Source organism: Melozone crissalis, unplaced genomic scaffold (genome assembly GCF_028551555.1).
Source record: "Melozone crissalis strain CALT ecotype California unplaced genomic scaffold, PUWL_Pcris_2 ptg000106l_1, whole genome shotgun sequence".
NCBI lineage: Eukaryota > Metazoa > Chordata > Aves > Passeriformes > Passerellidae > Melozone > Melozone crissalis.
The window spans coordinates 1,398,860-1,425,359 of NW_026535883.1; the positions used below are offsets into that span (position 1 = coordinate 1,398,860).

Sequence of the window (26,500 nt, forward strand, 5' to 3'; positions counted from 1 at the left end):
GGGCCTGCCGCGAGCCCGGACCCTTTCCACGCCTCGCCGTCTCCGTGAGGATCCCGAGCGCGGATTGGTCCCGGTGCGCGTCACGTGACGCGGGAGGCGCTTCGGCCCATCCCGCTCATCCCGCTCCGCCGGCGGCTCCCGGGAATCCCGGGAATCTCGGCGGGCCCGCGGCTCCCTGACCCTCCCCGAGCAGCACCGAGGCTCTTCCCGCGCTGCTCTCCTCCGTACCGCCCTCCCGGCATCTCCGGTCCGGCCCTGCGGGAGAACGGCGGGCCCGGCGCGGGAGAACGGCGGGCCTTGTGCGGTTCCCTCCCGGTGCCCGCGGAGCCGCCGCCGCCACCGCGGGTGATGCCCCCGCCTGCCCGGGTGGCCCCGCGAACACCCTCCGCGGCTTTCCCGGCCTCCTGCCGGTGCTGCCGAGGCTCCCCCCGTTTCCCCGGTGAATTTTCCCGGTGAGTTGAGTTTCCCCCGCCGTTCCCGCCCGGGATGGAGTTCGCCGAGCTGATCAAGACGCCCCGGGCGGATAACGTGGTGCTGCACCGCCCATTCCACCCGGCCGTGGAGGGCACGCTGTGCCTGACCGGGCACCACCTCATCTTCTCGTCACGGCGGCGCGACAACGCCGAGGAGCTGTGGCTGCTGCACTCCAACATCGACTCCATCGAGAAAAGGTGGGAGACGCTTCCCTGCTGGGAATCCTCAAAATCAGAGGGGTTTGTGTGAAAAGTGCGTATTTTATTATTGGTTTTTCGCAAATATTCAAATGAATGTTGTATGTGTTGTGTTAGAAAGTAATGCTGGAGTAATTCTCTTAAGTAGTGTGTTAAATATAGTTTTAGGTTATAACAAATGTTAAAATAGAAACTATGCTATGTAAGATACTTTTTTTTAAAGAAAGGACTTGCAGTGAGATAGCAGCCACAGGACGCTTAAATCTTTCAGAGAAAAAGAATTTATCACCCTCTTATCAGAAGAAATGAACTCCTTCCCGCCTCGAAGGTGCTGTCAGGATTCAGAGGAAGAAGTTGAGGATGACCAGACAGAATCCTGTGTTTGAATGGAATTTATGCATCATGTATGAAGTGTATGGATATGCAACAGGCTGTTGTTTTTAAGGGTTAATCCTTTGTTAACCTGTGTCCTTTTTCAGGCTTCTGCTATCCAGAAAAAGGTACCCAGACGTCCATAATTCTTTGTTTCTATTGTCTCATGTTGTCCTAATTCAATTTGTCCAAATTGTTATTACTCTAATTGTATTAATGTTTTAAAATTTTATAAACAAGTAGTTAGCATTTTTCACATTTGGGAAAGCTGCAAAAAGCAGCCTCAGAGACAGCAGAACTGTGATTAGAGCTGAGCAGCAGCCATGAGATAAATCAGTAGAAAAAAAATTATGTAAGAACTAGAAAAGTAAGGACAAATGGAGCAATAATCTGTGTATTAATGCTTGGCTTGAATAACTCCCTAGTCTGCAGGAAAGTTTATCTAGCAAGATATTAGGAGGTTCTAAGCTTAATAATGGAGCTCTGTGCATTGTGTTTTAAGGCTTACAAGCAGATATTTTATTCAAAATAAGCAAAATAATTCATTGTTTTAACCAAAGGTACCTGTGCTTATAGTGGTTGGATAGAATTACTGTCAATGTGCTTTTGCTTTGTGTGATTGGTAAAAAAAACTTTTAAAGTAAGTTGTAATATTTTATATTCTTTGTCTGCTGCCTAAGGTGTGAGGTGACGGCATCTTCACATTGTCATAACCATGGAATGATACTGATGCTGGAAAATAAAACAGCTCAAAGTGTGGGAATCCATAAAATCAGAGAGTTTTGGGAAAGCTGCAAAAGGCAGCTCAGAGACAGCAGAACTGGGATCAGAGCTGAGCAGCAGCCATGAGATTGGTCAGCAGAAAAATTATGTAAGAAGTGGAAAAGTAAGGACAAATAGAACAATGGTTTGTGTATTAGCACTTGTCTAAAATAACTCCTTGACCTGCAGGAAAGTTTATCTAGCAGGTTTTAAGCTTAATAATGGAGCTCTGTGCATTGTGTTTTAAGGATTACAAGCAGGAATTGTTTCAAAATAAGCAAGCCCCGTTTAACCAAAGGTAGAACAATGGATAGAACTACTGTCAATGTGCTTTTGCTTTGTGAAATTGCTCAAAAAAACTTTTAAAGTAAGTTGTAACATTAAATTCTTGGTCTGCTGCCTGGGATGTGAGCTGCTGGCATCTTCCCATTGTCATAACCATGGAGTGAGGCTGAGCTGGAAAATAAAACAGCTCAAGGCACGTTCCACAGCAGTCCCATCCCGTTTGTGATTTGTTCCCAGCCCCTGGCTGGGGATATCCCTTCTCCCACCCCTCGTGGTTGGGAAGGGCTGGCTGGCACCTCAGCTGTCCCAAATCCTGGGCTGGAGAGCAGGAAGGATGCTCTGGGCACAGACTTTGCCTTCAGCTGTGCCAGGGGAGGTTCAGGTTGGGCATCATGAGGAATTTCTCCACAGAAAGGGAAATTAAAAATTAAACCCTTGGAATACTCAGGGAGGGTTGGAGTGCCCATCCCTGGAGGTGTCCCAGGAAGGGCTGGATGTGGCACTCAGTGCTCTGGGCTGGTGACAAGGTTGGACTCTGCTGGAATCCAAAATGCAGGGAATTCTCAGAACTTTGAGTCTGTAAGTCAAAGCTTGGAGTTAAACCCAGGATTTGATCTGAGACCTTGGGAAAGGCTCCGAAAATGAGGTGCTGGAAGCAAGAATGTGGATTTACAGTTTAAAGCAGAGACATGTTAAGCCAAGAAGAAGAAATTTTAGAATTTTAGAGTTTAAGACATAGAAAAATAAAAGTAGTTACTGAGGTAAACAAGGAGTTTAGAGTGCAATGCTGTAGGTTTGTGTGTCAGAACATGATTTGCTAAGAAAACTTCCACTGTAGCATGAGTCCATAAGATGAAATATTTAAAGATTGGGTCAAAACCATAAATATCCTTGTTGGCAGTGTTTTATTGGTCAATAAATCCTTAAAAGGTCTTGTAACTAGGGGCCTTGTTCTGAACCATGCAGTAAAGATGTGAGCTGAGCTCACCCTTTGTAGAAGATGAGAACAATAAATCACATCATCAAAAACAGCCCAGAGGTCCCATCTGTAACTCATTCAGAATTCCTTCCAAAAATTCCCAAAGACTCAATGATCCTTTTCCAGTCTGAGTGATCCTCTCAGGGCCCAGGGTTCCCTTTCTGTTTGGACATTCATGTTTGATGTTGCATCTCAAAAGTTTTTTTTTTTGGTCCTGTAGAGAGTCAGAATTTTTGTGTTTAACCCTTTTTGCTCTGTGTTCATTGCTCAGTGGATTCATCCACCCTTGAAGCACTTTATAAAGATGCACTGTGCACAGAGAAGGATGTCAGAGCACTGCTGGAGGGCTTTGCCTTGTGTCACCCTCCAGAACTGGTGGCAGAGTTGGGCTCTGGACTCGCTCAGCCCCAGATCTTCTCCTGCTGCTCAGCAGCATCATCCCTCCCTTTTCCAGTTGCTCCTTTAGCAATGTGCTTTTTGTGTTACAGCTCAGCTGGAGCTGCAGAGCTCCATTTTTTTTCTTGCTCATCCTCTTTTAGCTACAGAGAGTTCAGAAACTTCTCTTTTCCCTCTCATTTCTGCTTTACCTGCACCATTGCCCCTCACTGAGTGTCTGCCCCATCTCACCTGGTCATTGTCTTCTGCTCCCTCACTTTGGTCCTTTTTGATGATAATACTTCATTTTCATATTAATTACAAAATCCTTTTCTTGTTTGTAAAGGCTTTTAAGGAAGTCTGGTAGAACAGAATCCCTTTCTGCCAGCAAGAAATCAGTGATTTAAAAAAGCACAGAGCCTGGGATGATGGGGGAGTTGCTGGGTGCTGATGAAGTTTGTTGCTGATTAAATTTGTTCCTGATTTCCTTCTGTATTTCTGAGAGAGGAAAGGAGCAGAGAGGTGGAAAACTCAGGGAATTTCTTCCCATGCTCAGTCCTCACCCTGGCCTTGGGCACTTGCAGGGATCCAGGGGATGCACAGCTTCTCTGGGTACTCTGTGCCAGGGTCTCCCCACCCTCCCAGCAGTGTGATATATGTCATGTAACACCTCCATTCCCTGCCGCAGCAAAAGGATGGAATAAATGAAAATAAAACCAACCTTGCAAATAGTAAATAACAAGTTGTGTTTGTTTCTTTATTTTCTTGAAAAGTTCCCCTGCAGACAAATTGCCCCTCATGGAGATTTGCTTCATGAGAAGAGCTGTGCCACTTCTCCTGCCTTAGAGGATCCTGTTTTTATGGGACTCTTTTTTCCTGTCTTGCTGTAGGTTCGTGGGCTCCTTGGGCACCATTGTGATAAAATGCAAAGACCTGAGGATTATCCAGCTGGACATCCCAGGGATGGAGGAGTGTCTGAACATTGCCAGCTCCATTGAGGTGAGCAGCTGCCATCAGCCAGAAAACCTGCAGGCCTTGAGCTCACCTCAGCCTTGAGAGCTTTATTTTTTAACTAACCTAACTCATCCAGTTAGGTTTTCATGTTTTGAAAGGCAAAGTATAATCTGGAATATTTCACATATTGGGGGATTGTGGGGTATTTCCCAGAGATTTTGGACTCCCCATCCCTGGAAGTGTCCAAGGCCTGGCTGGATGGGGCTTGGAGCAGCCTGGGATAGTGGAAGGTGTCCCTACCCATGGCAGGGGTGGAATGGGATGAGCTTTAAGGTTCCTTCCACCCCCACCTATGATTCCATGATGTCTCTTGTCCCCACAGGCACTTTCCACCCTGGATTCAGTCACCCTCATGTATCCCTTCTTCTACCGGCCCATGTTCGAGGTCCTGGAGGATGGATGGTCCTCCTTTCTGCTGGAACAGGAGTTTGAGCACCTCAGCTCAGTGGTGAGTGGGATTTCAGGGATTTCCCAGGCACTTGGATGTTCTGTGAATTACTGTTTTACCCAGTAGTGGCTGGACTGGAAATCCCAGATGGTTAAAAATCCATGTGGTGCCTGGGTGAGAAGTGAGAATTGTTGAAATATTCCCTCTGACATCAGGCATTTGTTTGCTCCTTCACCTTGTACAAGTGGAGGTTTGAGGCCTTTTTCAGGAAATCACAAAGGTAGGAAATGTTTTTGGCCTTTGGGGATGGTTCTCTAATTGGAAGAACAATTTGAAATCCTTTGTCCTGGCTTTCTTGTTCTTAATTTTGATCTGGAGTAGAATGAGATGAATCTTTGTCAAACCCTTCATTAACATTATACTGGTTTAAAAAATTTACTCTTTAGGACGATGACAATGAAGATGCCCAGTTTGAAGCAATTTTTCCTTTAATTGATGCTGGGGAAATATTCAGGAGGTTCAAAAAGCAGGAAACTTCCAGTTTTCTTTTTCCAGGTGCTGCTGAGCACATTGATTTTGTTTTGGGTAGGAATTGTTCTTGTGGCATTGCCTATTGTTTCTCTTACTCAAATTTCCTTTTAGGATTCTGAATTTTGTGTAGTGGGAACTATCTTGGGTGCAGGAACCTGTTTTAATAATTCCTTGGGTTTGCATCTCTGTATTCCAGGTCTTTGTTTCACATCCAGTCTGTGCTCTTGCTCCAGCAGCTCAGGTTTCTGAGCCCACATCCATTAGTGCAGCATCCAAGAGCATTGATTTTATTTTATTTATTTTTTTTCCCTCTCTGCAGCCCAGCTTGTCTGCAGCCTGTGTCATTTCCTGGCTATGAGTAACAACTGAATAATGTGATCAGCTTGACCAAATTCAGTTGATGAAATCACCAGAAAATTAAAGAACATTAAAGGGGTTCAGAGGCCTTGCTATTTTTGTCTCATAATTAGAGCACTCTCATGTGTCTTATCTTCCTCTGCCATCCAGCTGTTATCATATCCAGCACATGGATCCATTGATGTGCTCTTTTTCCTTGTTTTTCCAGGGATTTAAATCTCCATTTGTCAAACTCTTGCCTTTCTGAACATATTCTCTGTGTAAGAATTACATTTAAAAACCTCATTACTTTTTAGCACCACATTTCCAGGGCAATCATTCATTCCTTTAAAATCTCCATGTCTGACAGATGTTGATTAATTAATTCTTGGCTTTTAACCCAAAACTTCACATGTTGAACAGAATGGTGTCAAAAGCCACCTTCCAGTGATTTACATCTCCTGAACAACAGATAAATGTCTCACTGACCAAATAATTCTTGTTCTGGAAAGACACTGCTTTATGTGACTGGCTGGAACAAGGACATGGCTGATTTCAATCTTTCTTCCAGAAGTCAAATGAGAAGAATTCCAAAGGTTCCTCCTGCCTCTGCTCAATCATCCATCTGGATCTGTACCTTCCCCAGTAGGACAACAAGTCAAAAACTATTTCACTCATCCTACAGTTCTGTGTAATTTATTAATTTCTAGTAATTTATTAATTTCACGTTTTATCTGGTACAGGAGAGTTGTTTTCAACACTCTCTAATAGCAAAGTGCAGTGTAAAAGTTAATACTTTTTTTAAAAGTTAGGTAAATATTAAATATTTAGATAATATAGCATGTGTTTTGTGTTCTTCCTGCCCAGTGAGGGGTGAATGGAATTCAGAGTATGTGCAGGGGCTCAGATTTCCTCTGAGCACTCAGAGGAGAGCTAAAAGGTTTCTCTTCTGCCAAATTCCAGAGCTGCAGGATGCTGCAAACTAACTCTGGAAATTCAAAAATTTTTCTTCCCAATTTAGTTTCCTGAAATGAAGAGGCCTGAGAAGTTTGTACACTGCCAGTATAATTAATATATCAGTATAATTAACATAATAAACCAGTATAATTAACATAAAGGGTGATTTTATTGCCAAGAAAATCACTTACTTAATTCTTCTTTATTTTGCCTCTTTTCTTCCTTTTTCTTTTCCCCTTTTCTTTCTCCCTTTTCCTATTTTTTACTTTCCCCTCTTTTTCTCTATTTTTTACTTTCCCCCCTTTTCCTCTGTCTTTCCCTGTCTTTTTCTCTCTTTTCTTTCCTTTTCACTTACTTTTTTTCTCTTTTCTTTCCCTTTTTAGCAGGAAAGATCTCAGGGTTCTGCACAACTCAGTTGTGCTTCATCTTCGTGTCAGAGCTCCTTTTAGAAATCAGAATTTTCTGGGTTTGGGCTCAGGTTAAATGGTAACTGTGAACCAAATTTTGCTCTTCTCAGACAAGCCTCAGTCTTACCTCTGTTCTGCTCCTTGTCCATGCACAATCTGATCCCAGCAGGGCTTGCTCCTTGGGAATGGCCTCTGGCTTTGCTGCTTTGCAGGATCTCCCAAGATCCATGCTGGGTTCTGGACTTTTTTTTAAGGCCTTTTGGTAGAGCTTGACTTGTTTCCCAATGTTTTGTGGAAAACGACCTCTCCTGGCAATTTTCAGTTTAGGAGGAATGATAGCTTGGACATTTGAGAATCAATGTGACTTTTGGGAATCAATGTCTCTATAAACAAGTATTAGGTAGAAATCCAAGAGTTGATCCTGCACTGGGTTTAAAAATCACTGCTTTCTTTTTTTTTCTCTGGAATTCTCTCTCCTTTCTGCTCAGCCCTCATCTCTTTGCTGCTTTTATCCTTAACTTTTCTTGATTCCTAAAGGCTCAGATGTCTTTCTGGGAAAATTAAGGGTTCACTTTGCACTCCCTGAGTTTCATACAGCACAATTACCTGGTTGAAAGTGAGCTCTCCCTTCATCCCTTTCCCTGCAGTCCTTCTGCTTCCTGTGCTGCTGCCTGGCTCTTCCAGTTACTGATGACCCTTTTTTGCTTCCAAATTCCAGCCAGGCCAAAGCTGAAGGAGTTGATTTGGGCAATCTGGAGCTGGCAGTGCAGAGGTTAATGGGATCTCTGCAGCAGGAGCTGTGGGAGGGAAGACAAATGGTGCCAAGTGCTGCCAGGCTCCTCCTCCTTGTGGTGGAAATTACACCGGGATGACATAACAGGATCTCTGTGTCTGCTGTAAATGGGGAGGAGAGCAGGGTTAAATTACCAGAGTGGGGGATAAATCAAGTGCTGCTCCTCCTTTCCTTTCCATACTGGCGGTGCCAGGGACAGCCAGTCTCCCACAAGTTCCCCAGAGTTCTGGTTTTGCCTTCTCAACATCCTGTGTCGTGGTGAGGTTTTTATCAATTTGATATTCCTGATCCATGCATATTTTGTTTCATGGTAATCAAACTGCACACCCAACAGACACCCCAAAAACCCTGTTAAAAATCCCACTGCTGGTGCATTAAAAGCTGGAGCTGTGACCAGCCCTATCCTTTCGTGTCTCAGAAGTTTTCATCTCTGCTCATAACACAATGGCCAGAGGCAATTTGACTTTGCATCTGAGAGAAGCTCTGCTTTTTATAAAATGGAGCTGTTCAGAGGAGCTGTTTTGAGGCTAATGAATAATGAAATAAGGTTCTAGCATGGATGATGTAAAACTGTCCAGCTGGGCTGCTGCAAACAGGCAGCAATTACTGCTCTTGATGCTGATATTTATTTTTTCTCAGCAGCTTTTTTAGGCTGCCACCAAAAAGGACAATTTTCCTGTCTCCTAAGCCACACATCCCATGCCTTGGAGCTGCTTCTGCTGAAATAGTGTTGTGAGATAGATCAGCTTGTTCAGCTGATGGAAAGGCTTCATTGCCAGAAGACATTCCTGAATTGATCCCAGTTTTCCACTGGACCAGCGAGCCAGTCAGGTGCATTTTTATAAGTAGGTAGCAATCAGGAGCTGTGTGGCAAGGGGTAGTAAGGATCTGGAAGAAAGGAGTTCTGATCAGAGATGTGCAGTTAATTCATGTTAAAACAGCAGACCTGAATTGATGTGGATTTTGTGTGTTTTCTCACAGCCTGATTTAGCTGCTGTGCTCTTCTCCCACTTTATCCTGCCTGCCTTATCCCTCTGCCTTTTTGTCTGCCTCAAACTTTTTTCTTTGAACTCAGATGAGCAGAGGTTTGATGGATCTCTGAGGTCTCTCCCTGCTGCAGAAGCTCCTCATTGACCTTTTTCCCTGAGCTGGAGCCAAGGCCTGTGGGTGACCCTGGGTATCAGGTAGCTGGAATTCTCATGCCAAGTGCCATGTGAGATGCCACACTCAGCACTTCTTTCCCAGGGTTTGGAGCAGTTACATCACAGAGCTCCTGATGTGCCCTTAGTGCTTGGCTGCTGGGCGCCTTCAGGAAGGTGCTTTAGGAGGAAGAACTGTAGCTGAAACCACAGAAAAGCTGGAGATGTTTAAATTGAATTTTTAACCTTCAGCATCTGGAGTGGGTGGAAGTTCTTTGCCTTTCTTGGCCACCTTTGTCTTGTGAGCTCTTCTTTCAGCACAGATGGAGGGTTGGGCCCATATTACCTGTGTCTAAATGAACTTTTTTCCCCTCTTGTGAGAATACAATTCTCTGTGGGGTCTCCCCTTGCTGTCTGCTGTGCCTGTGAAACAATTTAAAGCCACAATCACTCATATCTGCCCACATGGGCTTATTTTGTGCTGTTTGAGGATATGATAAACCAAAGGGGGAACTGTTGCTCAAGACCCAGAGGCATCTGCTCGTTCTTCCATTGCTTCCAAGCTGTATCTGCACTCTGGGGAATGAGCTTCTGGGAGCTGCTGCAAGGAGGTGATTGCAGGGAGCACCAAAGGAAGCACTGGAGAAATTAATGGGTCCACAGCCCTGTAAATGGTTACTTAAAGGACAATTTGTGGTGCAAATGGAACAGATCACAAACACGACTGTCTGTGTGCTTCATCCTGTGCATGGAAGTCTTTCTTCCCCTTTACCTCTCCCATATAATGCCTTTTCTGACCCAAGCTGTGTTCTGGTGTTTTTCAGACCAATGAATGGCGTCTGAGCTGCGTGAACAAGGACTTCTCTGTGTGTCCCTCCTACCCTCCAGTTGTCATTGTCCCCAAATCCATCGATGACGAAGCGCTCCGCAAAGTCGCCCTGTTCCGCTACGGCGGCCGCTTCCCGGTGCTGAGCTACTACCACAAGAAAAATGGGATGGTGAGCTGGGTTTGAGGGAGTGCTTCTGCCTGAAGGAAGTGTGGGAATCTGTTGGTTTCATGCTCTGGAAGTAACAGAGCTGCTGGTTTATTTTCTGGCTTCTTCAGGGAATGTTGGTTTTTTTTCCTTGGTCTCTTGCTGGTATGACAATGAAAACAAAATATCTGGGCTCACAGGTGCCTTCAGGGTTCAGGTTAAGCCAGTGCTGCCCCAGTTGCTGTAGTCCAGATCCACTGAGGGCACAAATTTGACCAAAATATTTTTGTGGAAGTTGTTTCCTTTGGCCACTTGGAGTCAGAAAGGCTGTGTGGAGGTGGATGCTTCCCTGGAATTAATTAAAACATAAATATTTTGCTTGTGGGACAAGCAGAACACAGGTGTGGCAAATCCATGAGAATGAAAGAGGGACCAGCAGGTCAAGGGAGGGCAATTTGTTCTTGTGGTGTCCTACCTGAGGTCCCCAACATAAGGACATGGAGTTCCTGGAGAGAGTCCAGAGGAGACCAAGGAGATGCTCCAAGGGCTGGAGCCCCTCTGCTCTGGATCCAGGCTGGGAGAGCTGGGGGTGTTCACCTGTTGAAAAGAAGGCTCCAGGAAAACCTCAGAGCCCCTTCCAGTGCCTAAAGGGATCCAGGAGAGCTGGAGAGGGACTTGGGACAAGGCATGGAGGGACAGGACACAGGGAATGGCTTCCCAGTGCCAGAGGGCAGGGATGGGTGGGATATTGGGAAGGAATCATTCCCTGTGAGGGTGGTGAGGCTCTGGCACAGGGTGCCCAGAGCAGCTGTGGCTGCCCCTGGGTCCTGGTTCTGGGTGATGCAATGAGTGATCTCCATCCTGGAAATAGCCATTAATGTGCTTGGTTGGGAATGTGCATGGCAGCAGTTTGCTTACAGCAGTAAGAACAAGATGAGCCTTGTAAAGCCACTGCTGGCACCCTGGCTGGCTGTGTCTGCCAAGAGTTTTCATGGCAAGGATGGCAGGAGCCACATTGTCCTGTCTGTGAGTGCTGGGCCCTTGTCACAGCCGTGGTGACAGCAGAGCCAAGGCTGCTTTTGCTGTGTGGCTGTGCAAGGAGGATCAGAACAATCTGTTCTCTGAGCCTGGCAGGGTAACTCAGGAGCAGCAAATTCTTGGTATTGCACAGACTTCAACAAGCCAGAATCTAATGGAGTGACTGATACATTGTGATTAAGAAATGCACTGTATGAAAGTGTTGGGTAATTGTGTCTCTTGCTGATGTAACTGGTTCTGAGGGTGCTGGGATGTCCAACCTGCAGCTTTTAAACTTGATACAGTCTCCTCAAATGCTCCAATGCCTTCTCACCTCCTGTGGCCAAGATTTGTGAGCCTTCAATTTGAAGCTGTCCAGTCTGACTCAGGAGTACTTTGGGATTTTCTTTGCTTTAAAAGCAGCCAGCCACCTACTCCACATGAGTTGTGCTTTTTGCCTTTTCTCAGCTCAACTGAAAACCATTGAAGGAAGATTTTTGCTCAGTTATCTCTCAACATTGTGCATGTTTCATGTGAGGAGTCAACAGTGTTTGGCTCAGAGTGTTGCAGTTGTGACAGTAATGCTGTCACTCTCTTTGCCCTCCTGGCTCTGAGCTCTCAGCTGTTGCTGGGGTTGCTGACAAGCTGCCCTCACATTTTCATTGTGATTTGAGCTGCTGTGGTGCTTCTGAATTGAAAGGCATTTGCTAAAGAGAAATCTCCGCTCAGCAGTCTGTGGACTTGAGGTTGATCAGTCCATCCATGGGGTAAAAATGTCACCTTTAACACATGAGCAATTTGAGTGTTTTAAGAACAGAGTTGGGAATAGACCTTGAAAATTAAAATCCTGAAAAAGTTACTTGCGTAGAATCACAGGATGGTTTTGGTCAGAAGGATCCTTAGGGGCCATCCAGTTCCAAACCTCTGCCATGGGCAGGGATTCCTCTCACCAGGTCAGGCTGCTCAGGGCCCCATCCAGCCTGGCTGTGACACTTCCAGGGATTTATAACACTGCCAGGGTTTGTAAAGGAGCCATCAGCAGAAAGGCAGATCAGTAGTTCACAAAGATGGTACTTGAGGCATAACTGAAAGGATACAGGCTCTAAGATGATGCCTGGCATTTAAAACTTGCCCAGCCAAACAATTGCTGGATTCAAGAATTTCTAATTCAGTTTTAAATCCTTGAGAGTGATAGAACTTTGTGGTGGATTCACAGGGGTCCCAGGATGAGGGAAGAGACAAGAATGTTGACTCCATGTTTCAAAAGGCTAATTTATTATTTTATGATATATATATTATATTAAAAGAGAATGTTATATTAAAATTATACTAATAGATTAGAAGAAAGGATTTCATCAGAAGGCTAGCAAGCAAAGGAAAAAGGAAAGGAATGATAATAAAATCTTGTGACTGACCAGTGAGTCCAAAACAGGCAGACTGTGATTGGCCATTAATTAAAAAAAAAACACATGAGACCAATCACAGATGCACCTGTTGCATTCCACAGCAGCAGATAATCATTGTTTACATTTTGTTCCTGAGGCCTCGCAGCTTCTCAGGAGGAAATGGGTGAGATGAGGAAAACGGTTGCAGTTATTATAGCGTATATGTAGAAGTTGAGGAGAGTCAGCTTAGGGTTGTAGATGATAATGATTGCTATTCAGCCTAGGTGGGAGATGGAAGAAAAGGCTAGGATTTTTCGGATTTGTGTTTGGTTGAGTCCTGTTCATCCTCCCAGGGCTGCTGAGAGGAGAGCCAGGATAGTTAGGAGAAAAAGTCCTAACGAAAAGATTTTTCATAAAATGTGTCTGTGACAGAACTTGAAAGAACTGAAGGATCAAGGCAAGGCTTGGAGCTCAACTATGCCTTTCAGTCAGAACTCTCTCCACAGTGCCTCAGGCATGGTTCTGTGTCTCCCCAGGCGATGCTGAGGAGCAGCCAGCCACTGACAGGCACCAACGGGCGGCGCTGCAAGGAGGACGAGAAGCTGATCAACGCCACGCTGCGCTCCGGCCGCCGCGGCTTCGTCATCGACACGCGGCCCCTGAACGTGGCCCAGCAGGCCCGGGCCAAGGGAGGCGGCTTTGAGCAGGAGGTGCACTACCCCCAGTGGAGGAGGATCCACAAATACATCGAGAGGTGGGTTGGTGTGGTGCTGAGGGGCTTTAGGACGAGGTGAGAGATGAGAATTGACTCCAAGTTCTCAGAAGGCTGATTTATTATTTTATGATATGATACTTGATGTTTGATATATGACATTTAACATATGACATTTGATATATGACATATTATGTGACATGATGTGACATATATGACATGACGTGACATAAATGACATGATATTTGATATGACATGACATGATATTACATGACATGATATTTGATATGACATGATACTTGATATGACATGGCATGATATTTGACATGACATGATATGGCATGATATTTGACATGACATGATATTTAATATGACATGACATGATATTATATGACATGATATTTGACATGACATGACATGACATATTTGACATGTCATTCTATTATATGACATGATATTTGATATGACATGATTCTTGATATGACATGGCATGATATTGTATGACATGACATGATATTTGACATGAAATGACATGATATTTGACATGACATGACATAATATGGCAAGATATTTAACATGACATGATATTTAATATGACATGACATGATATTTAATATGACATGATATTTAACATGACAATATGGCATGATATTTGACATATTTTATGATGTGACATGATATTATGTGACATGACGTGATATTTGGTGTGACATAATATTTGACACGACATGATATTTGACATGATATGATATTTGATATTATATTTGATATTATATTTCATACAATATTATTTTTTATTAAAAATGTTATACTAAAACTATACTTAAAAGCACAGAGAAAAGATACATCAGCAGGCTAGAAAAGAATGATAATAAAACCCTGTGACAGAGAGTCTGACACAGCTGGCTGTGATTGGCCATTAATTAAAAACAATTCACATGCTGGGTAAACAATTCTTTAAATCACATTCCAGAGCAACAAAACATGGAGAAGCTGAGGCTTCTCGTCTTGCCAGGAGAAGAAATCCTGGCGAAGGGATTTTTCAAAAAATATCACAATAACAGTGGGTGAAATCAGGCTTTCCTCTGAGTTGGCTGCATGAGGTCATCAGAGCAGTGATGCCTCCACAAAGGATTTGCTCCTGTTAGAAGAGTTGTGTACCCTGGCTCCTGGCAACAGGGTCATGTTCCTTCTGTGGCAAATCCAGAATATGTGCATGATAAGGGGATTTTTTGTTTGGTTCCTTGTTCTGAGCAACCTGCTGCAGGTTTCAGCCATCAGGCATCTCCCTGTGCTGTTTCTTTTCCTGGCCATCTTCAGCCACACTCCAGCCTTCCTGTGTTCTCCTTGGCACAGGAAGGAGCAGGTACCTTGCCAGAAAACTTCTGCAGGAGAGGGTTTGCTCTGTGTCTGTCACACTCCTCTTATCCAGAGGATTTGTCCAGAGAAGCTCTGGCTGCCCCTGCATCCCTGGAAGTGTCCAAGGCCAGGTTGGATGGGGCTTGGAGCAACCTGGGACAGTGGAAGTGTCCCTGCCCATGGTGGGGGGTTGGAATGAGATGAGCTTTAAATTTCCTTCCAACCCAAACCATTCCATGATTCTGTGATCCAGTGCTTTTCTCTGGACATCTTATATTGTTCAGTCATTTGGAGACAAGTTGTTAAATAAACAGACTTTTAGTGTGGTGTTCAACTTCTCTTAAAGCCTTACTTTTGGGGAATCCTTGTACACAGACATGAAGTAATGTTACTGGAGCTGTAGGCCAGCTCTTGAGCAGTCAAATAAGGAATTTCCTGGCAAATATTTGAAGTGTTTGGTTTTGTTTCAAAAGATTTTATGTGAACTTACATTTGTTGCTGATTATTTACAGCATCAGAGAGAGAGGGGAATGAATAAACTCAATATACAAACACTAAATAATCCATGTCCTCATTCCTATGTTATTTCTTGTGCTTTCAACAATGTTTTCCTTTTCCCAAAGGTTTCATATCCTGCAGGAGAGCTTCATCAAGCTGGTAGAGGCTTGCAATGACCAGTCACACAACATGGACCGCTGGCTCAGTAAACTGGAAGCTTCCAACTGGCTCACTCACATCAAGGAGCTGCTGACTGCAGCCTGTCTGGCTGCTCAGTGCATTGACAGGTAAATCTCTTGCAGAAAGGCTTGGGCTGCTCATTCACTGGTTACAGATTGCTCACTAAATACCTCTGGCAGTATCAATAACTGCCCACCGTGGTCTGGCTCACTTGTACCCATGGAGGATTCTGTCTCCTCATGGTGGAGGAATGTTCCTCCAATAAAGCAGGGGGAGGGAGGAAATCTGGGCTAAGAAAAGGTTTTGGATCATGTGTTTAAGGTAAATTCCTGTGTCTGTTGCAGCCAAGCTAATTTAGAGAGTTTTTATTGAAGGATTGGGTTAAAATGGGTCTAAGGAAAAGGGGACACAGGGATGTCTTTTTCTTTTCTTAGGAAATCTTTTCTTTCTTTTCAGCTGCAAATTTCCAATACCACACCTCATTTCCAGAGGTTAAAACAATGTCATCTCCTTGTTTTCCCCAGGAATTGGTCCAGTGCTTTTCCCCTCTTATATTTTTATCCCCACAGCCCTATCCAGGCAATCCTGCTCATCCCTTCTAAGTGCTTGTGACCTCTTTTAACCTGACATTTCTTTCACAAATGCTGCTGACTCAGCTGACTCATGCTCACACCTCTGGCTGCAGAGCCAATGCTTGCTCTCAGCTGCCAGGTTTGTAAGGCCAGATGCAGGAATCTAAATTGGTTTTATCTGTGGCTCTGGGTGGGAAAAGCCCATCCCAAAATTTAGGGAGAACCTGGCTTTTCATAGGAGCTTGGGAGTGTGTTCTACAGGCACACCAGCAGCTGAAATGCAGGCTCAGTGGTGAGACAGCAGTGCTGCATTAAAGTGGGAGCTCTGTGCTTTTTAAAAGCTCTGACAGTGCTGGTTTCATTACTGGCTGTGCCAGGAAAGGATTGCTCTGGATCAATAGTTTTATCTGAAATTCTTTCCTGCAAGCATGTAATGGGAAAGATCAGTGATGAAACCCTCCTGGCTTGTTGGGACAGTGGCTGATTTCATAATTTTTAACCTCAGCTTTGCTTTTTATGTTTACCATGTGGAGCCATGGCAAGTGAGTCCCAGGTGCCTGACCTGTCTCACTCAGAGCCTGGAGGTCAGAGCTGGGCTGACAAGGAGAGTTCTGTTGTATTTTCCATGGGGAGGGAATGGCTGGGACAGATCTTCCAACATCTTAAAGGCCTGAAAGATAAAAGGGGAAAATAGTGTTAGAAGATTAGTGTAGAGAAAGATGAAGATTATGTAGGGAAGGAAGGTTTAGATTAAATATTAGGGAGAAACTCTGTATTATAGCAGTGGGGAGGCCCTGGCAGAGGGTGCCCAGAGAAGCTGTGGCTGCCCCCAGATCCCTGGAAGTGTCCAAGCCCAGACTGAATGGGGCATGGAGCAACCTGGGATACTGGAAAGTGTCCCTGCTGTGGCAGGGGTAGAATGGGATGAGTTGCACTTCCAAGCTGTAACTCACAGGGATGCTAATCCCAAAGAGTGAGAGCCACAAGGGAATTCTCACTGTGCACCTTCTGTCAGTGTGGGAAAGGATCTGGAGTTCCAGACTGCTCAGCAAGACATGGAGCCTTTAGTGCTGCAGAGCTCAGGTCGCTGTGGATGAGGATCCAGGTGGGATCCAGGTGGGATGGGGCTATAGTAGTGGTAAGGAGCCAGAAAATCCTCAACCCTGGTGTCCATGGGATGTATTGGCACCCACTGGGATGGGTTCTGCTCATTCATACTCTTATCCCTTCCCACCTTTTCCTTTCCCAGGGAAGGTGCTTCAGTGTTGGTGCATGGCAGTGAAGGAACTGATTCCACACTCCAGGTCACTTCCCTGGCACAGATCATCCTGGACCCAAGGTGCAGGACCATCCGTGGCTTCGAGGCTCTCGTAGTGAGGGAGTGGCTGCAGGTAAGGAACAACAGAACAGCAGTTCCCTGGACAGAACAACAGCCAGTTCCAGACACACTGGGGTTGGGAAATAGCCTGAGAGGCAGCCAGCAGGCTGGGCCTTGTTGCAGCCCTGCTGAGTGTGAGTGTCCTTTGTCCTAAAGAGCAGCATCATTACCTGAGTCATTTGTCCTCTGGCACTGCTGGGCCTCTGCCGCTCATGGCAGGTTTTTGATTTTGGGAACTGCCTGTTCTATGTGCTCAGGGTGAACATCTCTTATCAAGAATGGTTTGGGTTGGATGGGACCTCAAAGCTCCTCTCATTCCAACCTCCTGCTATGGGCAGGGACACCTTCCACTGGAGCAGGCTGCACCTCTTCCATCTCATTACAGAAAACTGTTCAGACCAAACCACAGAACCTGAGCTGTGCTCTTTGTACCTTGGCAGTCTGGTCCTCCAGTGCACCCACCCCAGCTTGTTCCTGCTCACATTCTCTGATCAAACACAGCCTGAGAAAGGCAGGGAAATCAGTCATAGAATCACAGAACCGTTTAGGTCAGGATTGTCTAGTCCAACTGTCCTCCACCACTGCCAAGGACACCACTCATCCATGTCCCCAAGTGCCACATCCACATGGCTTTTTAATCCCTCCTGGGATGGGGACTCCATGGTTGCCCTGGGCTGAACAACCCTTTCCATGAAGAAATTTTCCCTAATATCCAATCTAAACCTCCCCTGATGCAATTTGAAGTAATTCCCTCTCCTCCTGCCCCTGTTCCCTGGGAGCAGAGCCCAACCCCCCCTGGCTGTCCCCTCCTGTCAGGGAGTTGTGCAGAGCCACAAGGTCCCTCCTGAGCCTCCTTTTCTCCAGGCTGAGCCCCTTCCCAGCTCCCTCAGCCCCTCCTGGTGCTCCAGCCCCTTGCCCAGCTCTGTTCCCTTCTCTGGACACTCTCCAGCCCCTCAATGTCTTTCTTGTCAGGAGGAGCCCAAACCTGAATCCCAGATTTGAGGTGCTCCAGCAGCAGAGGGATAATGCTTTCTAAGAGCTTGGTCCTGAGCAGTTGCATGGACAGAACTCACTCTCAAGTGTTTTTTCCACGTGTCCTCCCATCCCATTCCTTGTGTGTGATGATTCCCTGATTCCCTGCAGGCTGGCCACCCTTTCCAGCAGCGCTGTGCCCAGTCAGCCTATTCCAACAGCAAGCAGAAGTGGGAGGCCCCAGTGTTCCTGCTCTTTCTGGAATGTGTGTGGCAGATCCACCGGCAGTTCCCCTGCTCCTTCGAGTTCAACGAGCACTTCCTCATCCTGCTCTTTGAGCACGCCTACGCCTCCCAGTTTGGGACCTTCCTGGGGAACAATGAAAGTGAAAGGTTGGTAAGGATGCTTGACTTGAATCCTTTAAATATCAGGCTGAATTTGACTAAAAGAAGGTCCTAGAATCATGGAATGGTTTGGGTTGGAAGAAACCTTAAAAATCGTTTTGTTCCAACCCTTTGCCATGGGCTTCCATTTGACATAACTTCCACTGCCCCAGGCTGCTCTAAACCCCGTCCAACCTGGCCAAAAATCTCCACCCATCAGTTTATTTAATTTCTCACCCAGAAACTCTTCCATGAAAGCATAACCAGCTGGAGTTTGGTGTGAGTCACAGCTGTGGGAAGCAGGCTTGTCCCTGCAGGCCTGGAGGAGGAGGAGGCTGAGGCAGGGAAAGGCCACAGCTGACAATTCTGACCCTCACTCTGTAGCCTGGTGGTCCTGAGACACCCCTGGGAGTAGAAACAGGGTGAAGGACTGGAGCTGCCCACAGCTGCCAGGGAGGTTTGGATTCCTGTTTGGAGCTTGGCAATTCTGCCCTCAGGACTCCTGGCTCCAGTAAGGCCATGGCTGAGGGTCTCCTGCTGGACTGGACAGGAAGGGAAAAACAGAAATGATCCTCCAGAGAAGGAAGGCAATTTAAAGCTTCCTGTGAACCTCTCTGTCCTTAAAGTAATCTGGGCTAAAGTAGAAGAGACTCTGCTGCCTTCTGCAGGGCTGCTGAACCAGTCATCTGCAAAACCAGGTTAGACTTGAAGGCAATGAGCTGAAATTTGGAGGAGTATTGGATGTTATGTGTAATAACCTGCCTGTCACATCTGAGCACGTCAGCCTGGGAGCACAGACAGGGGTTAAGGCTGATGTTAAGCTTGTGCTGTCTGAAGCATTCACAGGAGTGCTGAATCTCCTGCCTGGCTGGCAGTGCAATTTGCCAGTGCAGGCAGAATGAGATTTGCTGGAATCTGAGGCATAGGGGATCCCTGGAACTGCTGGGCCCAGGAAAACAGCATTGCTTGCTCTGTGTGCTCAGTTCCTTCCTGCCACCAGAGGGACCTGTCAGACGTGCCCATTCCAGCCGTGAAACTGCTTTTGTGTGCTCAAGATTTCCATTTCCATCCTTCCCTGATGCAGCCCTGCCCCACCTTCCAGCTCCACCTTAACACAGGAGCCTGATTCCTTTCCAAACCTGGCACTCAAACCACAGTGGGAGGTGACTGATTCTTCACCTGGGCAGCAGGCAGCCATCTTACAAGGGTTATTTCCCCATCTTTTACTCAGAACTATTTGTAATCAGCCATGCTGAGTAAATTGTTTTATGTGTACACCCTGTGCCATGATGATGAAGGGATTAACTTGAATTATCTGGGGGAGTAGCACATGGAAAAACTTGTGGCCTTGTCTGTGTGGTTCTAACAAGAACCTTACAGATCCAAGTGTATAAAACTGATTTCTTCCTGTGGGTTTCTTAGGGCTAAACTGAAGCTGCCTCAGAAGACCATGTCCCTCTGGTCCTGGGTGAACAGGCCTGAAGAGCTGAGCAGGTTCCAGAACCCTATTTATGAGGCCAACAGCCTTGTCATCTGGCCCTCTGTGGCCCCACAGAGCCTGCAGCTCTGGGAAGGTGAGCCAGATTTTCTTTCCCTATTACAGGTAATATCTCTTTTGTGATTTTTTTGGTCAGACTTCATTGCTGACCATTCTGGAGAATCCATATGCAGTGGGTTCCCTGCTGCAGAAACTTTCCCCGTGCCATGGGTGCTGATGAGTTCATGATACAAGCAGGCTGTCATGGCAGAGTGGTAGGATGAAAAAAAGGAATGAACTTCCTTCATTTTAGTTTATTAACCTTTATTAATAGGATGGTGAGCTTGGAGAGGAGGGGGAAGCCATTTAGAGGGGGAGAGAAAAGGAAGAAAATGTGACTTGAGAGCTGCTGGAATGTGAACAACCTTACTGAACTCCCCCTTGTTTCAAGAACCCCTTGTGACCTGGGTGTCTCTGGGCTTCCAGGTATCTTCCTACGCTGGAACAGACCTTCCAGATTCCTGGAGGAGGCTGAGGAAGAAAGGATCAACATCATCAAGTACAACAAGGAGCTGCAGGCCAAGGTGAACGTGCTGAGGCGGCAGCTGGCCGAGATGGAGGCGGATGGGGAGGTGCAGGAGGGGGAGGAGCCCTGAGCTGGGCTTTGCCTCAGACCTTTTCTTTCAGGAACCATGGAAAGTGCATGTTCTGCTGAGCCCTTGGGTACAGCTGACCCTCCCACTGCTGAACCCCTCACTCCATGAACCTCCCTGCTTTTTGGGGAGGGGTTTTTGTTTTGTTTACAGAAGACACAGCTGGGCACAATGTCCCCTCTTGGCAGCTGTTCTGTCTCAGAATTGGGTACAGTGTGAGCAGAAGCTGGAACTCTTTACCTCCAACTGTGTGGATGACCAGGATGGGCCAAGAGACAGGATGTCTCCACTTTATTTTAGACTTTTTCTGGTTTTGTTGAACACTCACAGGATTGAAATACAGAGTTCTATATAGATAGGTAAAGGCATTTTGTCTGGAAGCACCTTTTCTCTCAAAGAGTAAGTAAGGCAGCTTAGTTCTTTTAATTTCCTAGGAAATCTAGAAATGGTTAAAATCAAATTACAGGTTCTGCCAGTCTACACAATCCTTTCAGTAGCCTTCACATCTCACACTTGGGTTTTTGTGTTCAGCATTGGCTCGGGAGCAGGAAGTTGAATACCAAACCAGAGCAAAACATTTCAGTGCAATACAGAATTGATGGAGGGATTCTGCTGCTAATGTTTAAGCCATGACCTTCAGGTGGGATTGTCCCTTGTGGACAATGATCTCCTAAGGAGGAACAAACTTTTTTTTTTATTCTACCAGGAGAACAAAAAGGTTTAGTAGTTGGTGGGGGTGTCCACTTGCAGAACAGGGGTCAGAGGTGTCCTTTAAACCAGAGCCAAGCTGCCTTCTTGGAAATTCCAACCCCCCTGGCTGGGTTTGGACACCTGGCCAGGTTCACAGCATTGCCAGGGTGCAGGAGCAACACTTTATTTACAATTCAACAAAACACTTCTGTTACACCTGATGTGCTTTTCCTTCTTGTGCTCTTATGCCCGTCTTGTGAAACCTCAAAAGCAGAAGCTGGAAGTTCAGGTGACCTCACAGATCTGCTGCAGATGAAGGGGCCATCACACTACAAAAAAAAATACTAAGAGTTTAGATGATTTGTAGCTGCTAAAACTGCTTAAAGACTTTAGGGATAAGCTCTTTCTCATTTAACTTTGTAATTTGTAGCTGCTCTTTCTGTTTCTGTGGCTTCAATCTGCTTTTATAAATCAGAGTTCTCTTTTGTGATTTTTTTTTCCCTCCTTTAAAAAGACAGGTAGGGGTAGGTCTGAAACACTCCCTGAGGCATTTTTTCAGCTTGATTCTGTGGGTAGCTCCACAGGATTGGGAAAAGTTGAATTAACAGCAGCACATGTGGCTGGGATTATCCAGAAAAGAGCTTCCTGTTAGCCTGATTCTGCTGGAATGAACAGAGCTGCAGTAGGTCAGTGGTGGGATGCCTCTGGAAACTGCTGAGTTTCCAAGTTTATGGAATGAAGCTGCCTTTATTTAAAAGCCACTTCACATAGATAGGTGTGGAAATGCAGGATCTGTAGTTGTAGAAGTAGCTGGGCAGGAGCCTGCAAAAATCATGTAGCCACTAAATGCAGTCTAAGAAAATTCTATAACCAAGGAAATGATATAAAATTATGTGATAATGGTCAAGTGCTACTTTAATGCCTTTTGTTCAGTCCTTATTTCCTTAATTATTTCCTTCTTGCCTAAGCTCAACTTAGCCCTGAAGTCCTCTGGCTTAAAAATGAAGATCCCTTTTAAAACACTCCTCACTTAAGGCAGAAGAGTGATTCCCCCTGCTTGCAATGCCAATTTCTTTTTAGGTTTGGAGCTTTGTTCCCTGGATCCAGTCTGACACAGGGAATGCTGCTCAGGGTGGCTGGGGATCTGTTCTGCAGCACAGGGGAGGCAGAATTGGGCTGTTCCCTCCTCCAAACCTGGTGATTCCTCTGGGTATGTTGCTCAGACAATCCCTTAAAATGATTGTACACTCCCTGAAATGATGTCTTTGGGATCTGCACCTGCCTGGGTGGTGTTTCCCGACCCCATTCAGAATTTCTCCATCTGAAATCCATTATCCCCAGCCAGATGGGAAGGATTCAGAAGGCACTATTTTCCCTGTAATAGACTATACATAAAACACTCCTAAAGGTTATGCAATTCCCTAACACAGTAATTATAGATTGAGCTAAATAATAGAGAAGCAGAGAGGGTTTGTTTTTTTTTGGATCTAATTGCCTGGCTGCTCCAGCCTCTCCTGCAAACTGCAGGCTTCTGAGGAAATTGGGAAACCAGCTGTGACAGCCAACAAAAGGCAGCACATTCCCTCTGAGCTGGCATCAATTTCAGCCTCCACTTGTGTTGAATGCACACCCAAGCATTCTGTGTGTGTGCCTCGGGAATGTGGATCCTGGGAATGAATCCTTGGGGCAGTGCTGGTGTCCTTCTGAGCAGCCCCTGCAGGTTATTTATTCCACATTTCCTGGGCCCTGCGGGTTATTCCACATTTCTGGGCCCTGCAGCACCTTGTCCCTGCACAGGCTCTGTGCCACAGGCCTGGGAGGGCTGGCAGGAGGTGCAGTGGGGCCAGAATGTGAGGTTGTGTAGGTTCTCCAGGGACAGGACACTCCCAGAGCTGTCCTGCCACGCTGCTGCCACATTCCCTTGGAGCTTTTCCACTCCCGTGCCTGCCAGGCTCCAGATTCACAGCAGCTCTCTCCCGTTCTCTGCTTTGCTGCTTGCCTCCCCTGTTAAATCACATATTTAATGCCAGGGATGGGTTTGCTCCCTCAGAGGGGGATCCCTGCCCCAGTTTGCAGATTCCCTGTGAATTCCTGAGCTGGGGCAGTGCCCAGTCTGGCTCCTCCCTGTGCCACTGCCTTACGCCCTCGCTGCCACCACGCTCCTGCTCTTTTGCACACACCCTTTGTGTAACAAGCTGGACATGGAAAGCCCCATCTCTAAATTTTGGAGGTCAATCCACAAAATTTGGGGAGGACACTCTGCCATTCACTAAAAAAAAAGAAGGGAAAAGGAACTAACTTGCACAGTTTTCATAAGGGAAATATGTACCTTCAATATTTTGATTGTATCGATTAAGTCTTGAATGTGGCACTGGTTTTGACGTGCACTATTGTCCCTGTTGCATAGGATCTCATTTAAAATTGCACTGTACAGCATTTTCAGTGTCTCATTGTGCTTTGCTAAAGCCTTGGGCAGTGCTGTGCTTGTGTGAGGGGTGAGGTTTCTCCCAGCACTGCCTGTGTTTTGTCACAGCTGCACTGTGACTGTGTCTGTTCACTACTGCCTGTTCAAGTGATGAGTGCACTGCTGGCCCAGCATCTGGAACTGCTATTTGGACTTGGCTGCTGCATCAGTCTTGGTTTTTTATTTTATTTTATTTTTCCTGTACAATTTGAAATGCCAGGGCTGGGAGTCGTGTGCTGGTGTTAGGTATTTGCTGTCTGTGTACAGAATCCCAGCTGCTGCAGCGTGGAATTTACTGCAAGAACGACAAAGTAACAAATCTGAGGAAAAAAGAAGATGATGGCTCGAGGTTCAGCCATTTGGGAAGAACAAAACAGATACAAAGTGGCTGTAAACTTTGCTGTAGATATGTTGAGAGCATAGTAGATGTGTCTGTTTAAATTAAAACCGTGAAGACTAAAAAAGTTCTTTAATTACACTTCTTAATCTTCTTTATTACTCTGTCTTTTGCTTCCCACAGGAGGGGTGTGGGTGGGTGTGACTTGGATTAAGTTTTTGCTTGAAATTTTAGCTCTTTTCAGTTAGATTGTTTTATTTTACAGTTGAACAGGCCCTGTGGTGGTAGAAGGGGGATGGAGGGAGAAGGGTGAGACCCTGGGGCTGTGAGGGGCTTGCAGAGCTCTGCTCCAATGGCTTTGGGCCTTGGACAGCAGCTCTGCTTGTGAGGGATAAACAGTTTGATTAGCCAAGGTTTTATACTGATATTGATCCTTTTATCCTGGTATTGATCTCTCCAAGGGAAGAAGGGCAGGGGTTTCACAGGGAGAGGGGTTTGGAGCAAAGCAAAGCCTTGCAAGAAGGTGGATGGACAAGGGGCAGTGGTTTTAAACAAAACCAGGAGAGATGTAGATGAGATATTAAGAATAAACTCTTTCCTGTGAGGGGGGTGAGGCCCTGGCACAGGGTTCCCAGAGAAGCTGTGGCTGCCCCTGGATCCCTGGAAGTGTCCAAGGCCAGGCTGGACAGGGCTTGGAGCAGCCTGGGATAGTGGAAGGTGTCCCTGCCCATGGCAGGAAGGTGGAATGGGATGAGCTTCAAGGTCCCTTCCAACCCAACCCATCCTGTGACTCTGGAGTCCATCAGGGACTGGGGTCACAGTTTCCTGCTGGTTTTAAGGCAGGGAAACACAAAAAGGACAAACAGCCCTTGGGAAGTGGAGGCTGGGAGCTGTGGGAACTCCTGGATCTCTCCTGGCTGCTGAGTCAGGAGGCTGGGAACTGCTGGCCTGTTTCCCTTGAGTTTTTGTGGTTTTGGGGTTGGAGCAGATGGAGGCTGGGGGTCTTTGTGCTGCCCTGCAGCCCATGAGATAACACAGGGATGGGTGCTGAAGGTTTTGATGTGAAAAGATTAACATTCAGCCACTATTTATGCCAAAAGTCCCAGCTTAAACAGAGCAGGTCTGTTCTAAAATACTTTCAGCAGTGATCAGGCAGTCTGACTTGAGTTAACCTTGATTGTTAGTGGATGGGGGAAGAAAATAACTAAGGAATCCCGGAATGGTTTGGTTTGGAAAGGACCTTAAAGCTCATCCAGTTCCACCCCCTGCCATGTGCAAGGACACCTTCCAATACCCCGGGCTGCTCCAATCCTATCCAGCCTGACCTTGGACATTTCCAGGGATGGAGAATCCGTCTGAACAAGTGTTGAAATTTTTCTTTAACCTTTTCTTGAATCTGTTGGTTTTTTTTTTGGAAATCCCAAGTTTTTTTGCCCAGTGCCATTGTAGGAGTCTCTTCCCTGCTGCCCATTTTCCCCCAAGCAGTGAGAGGGGAAACAATGAGGAGGAATTCCCATTGCAGTGGATGGAGCTTGGAATGCTGGGCTGGGCTGCTCACAGCTCCCCCTGCCCTGGAAATGTCACCACAAGCCCCTGGCATTTGTCTTTCAGAGCTGATCCTCTGATGTTCTCTTGGGAAGGTGTTGCTGATGGTTTTGGATGCTTTATCTGAATCTGCAGGTCCGCTCATGCAGGGTTTGCTCTTACAGTTCCAAATCTGCTCCCTCAGGATCTTAAAATGCTGGCAGACAACCTGGGCACTGCACAGATGTAGTTACACCACTAAAAACCACAGTGTAGTCACTAAAATAATGTTTTTTATAGCTTGGGCAGTGGTTGTAGCCATTTACATGACCAGTTTGCACATCCCAGCTGGTTCTGGTTCTGTCTGGGGGATGGTTTCAGGTTTGAAAAGTGGAGCCTGAGGTCACTGTGTGAAGGAAAAAGGCTCTGTTGGCAAGGGGCTCATTCAAAGGTACAAGAGATAAAGGAAATAAAAAAAAAATCAAAGAAAATCTGCTTCCTGCTCTTCTTTCCTGACATGGAAAACATTTGTTGGGAGGTCCCAGCAAGGTAAGTGCAGCATTTCTACAGGGAATTTTCTGGCTTTGGCTTGTAGGTACTTGGTGGTACAGAATAAAACTTTTATGGCAGGAGTAAAAGTTCTTCCAGAGTTCAAGTTGGTTCGTTTTTTATTTTGTTGGGTTTTTTTTAACAGAGAACTACTTAGTTTCTTTGTACTATGCTTTGTTTTTTGGGGTCCACCTTGAATACTTCCAGGGATGGGGCAGACACATCCATCAGTTGTTTTGGGGACAAAGCAGGAATTTTTACTACAGTGGGGTAAATGTAGGGCTCTGGATTCTACACTTCCTTCAGGGAATAAAAACAAAAAACCCACAAACCTGTGCCTTTCTGAGAAAAAGATTTCCTTCCAGAG

General features: G+C 46.0%; 1 protein-coding gene across 1 annotated transcript; it reads left to right on the top strand.

Moving 5' to 3' along the window:
• The first annotated feature begins 221 nt into the window (after positions 1-221).
• On the top strand, positions 222-24,534 carry MTMR9 (myotubularin related protein 9). Its single transcript, XM_054291701.1, has 10 exons — positions 222-671; positions 4,335-4,443; positions 4,781-4,906; positions 9,834-10,007; positions 12,922-13,139; positions 15,080-15,241; positions 16,956-17,097; positions 18,228-18,448; positions 19,862-20,013; positions 20,403-24,534. Exons 1-10 carry the CDS (start codon positions 487-489, stop codon positions 20,570-20,572), a joined length of 1,659 nt encoding a protein of 552 aa, XP_054147676.1. The 5' UTR covers positions 222-486; the 3' UTR covers positions 20,573-24,534.
• Positions 24,535-26,500: the final 1,966 nt, after the last annotated feature.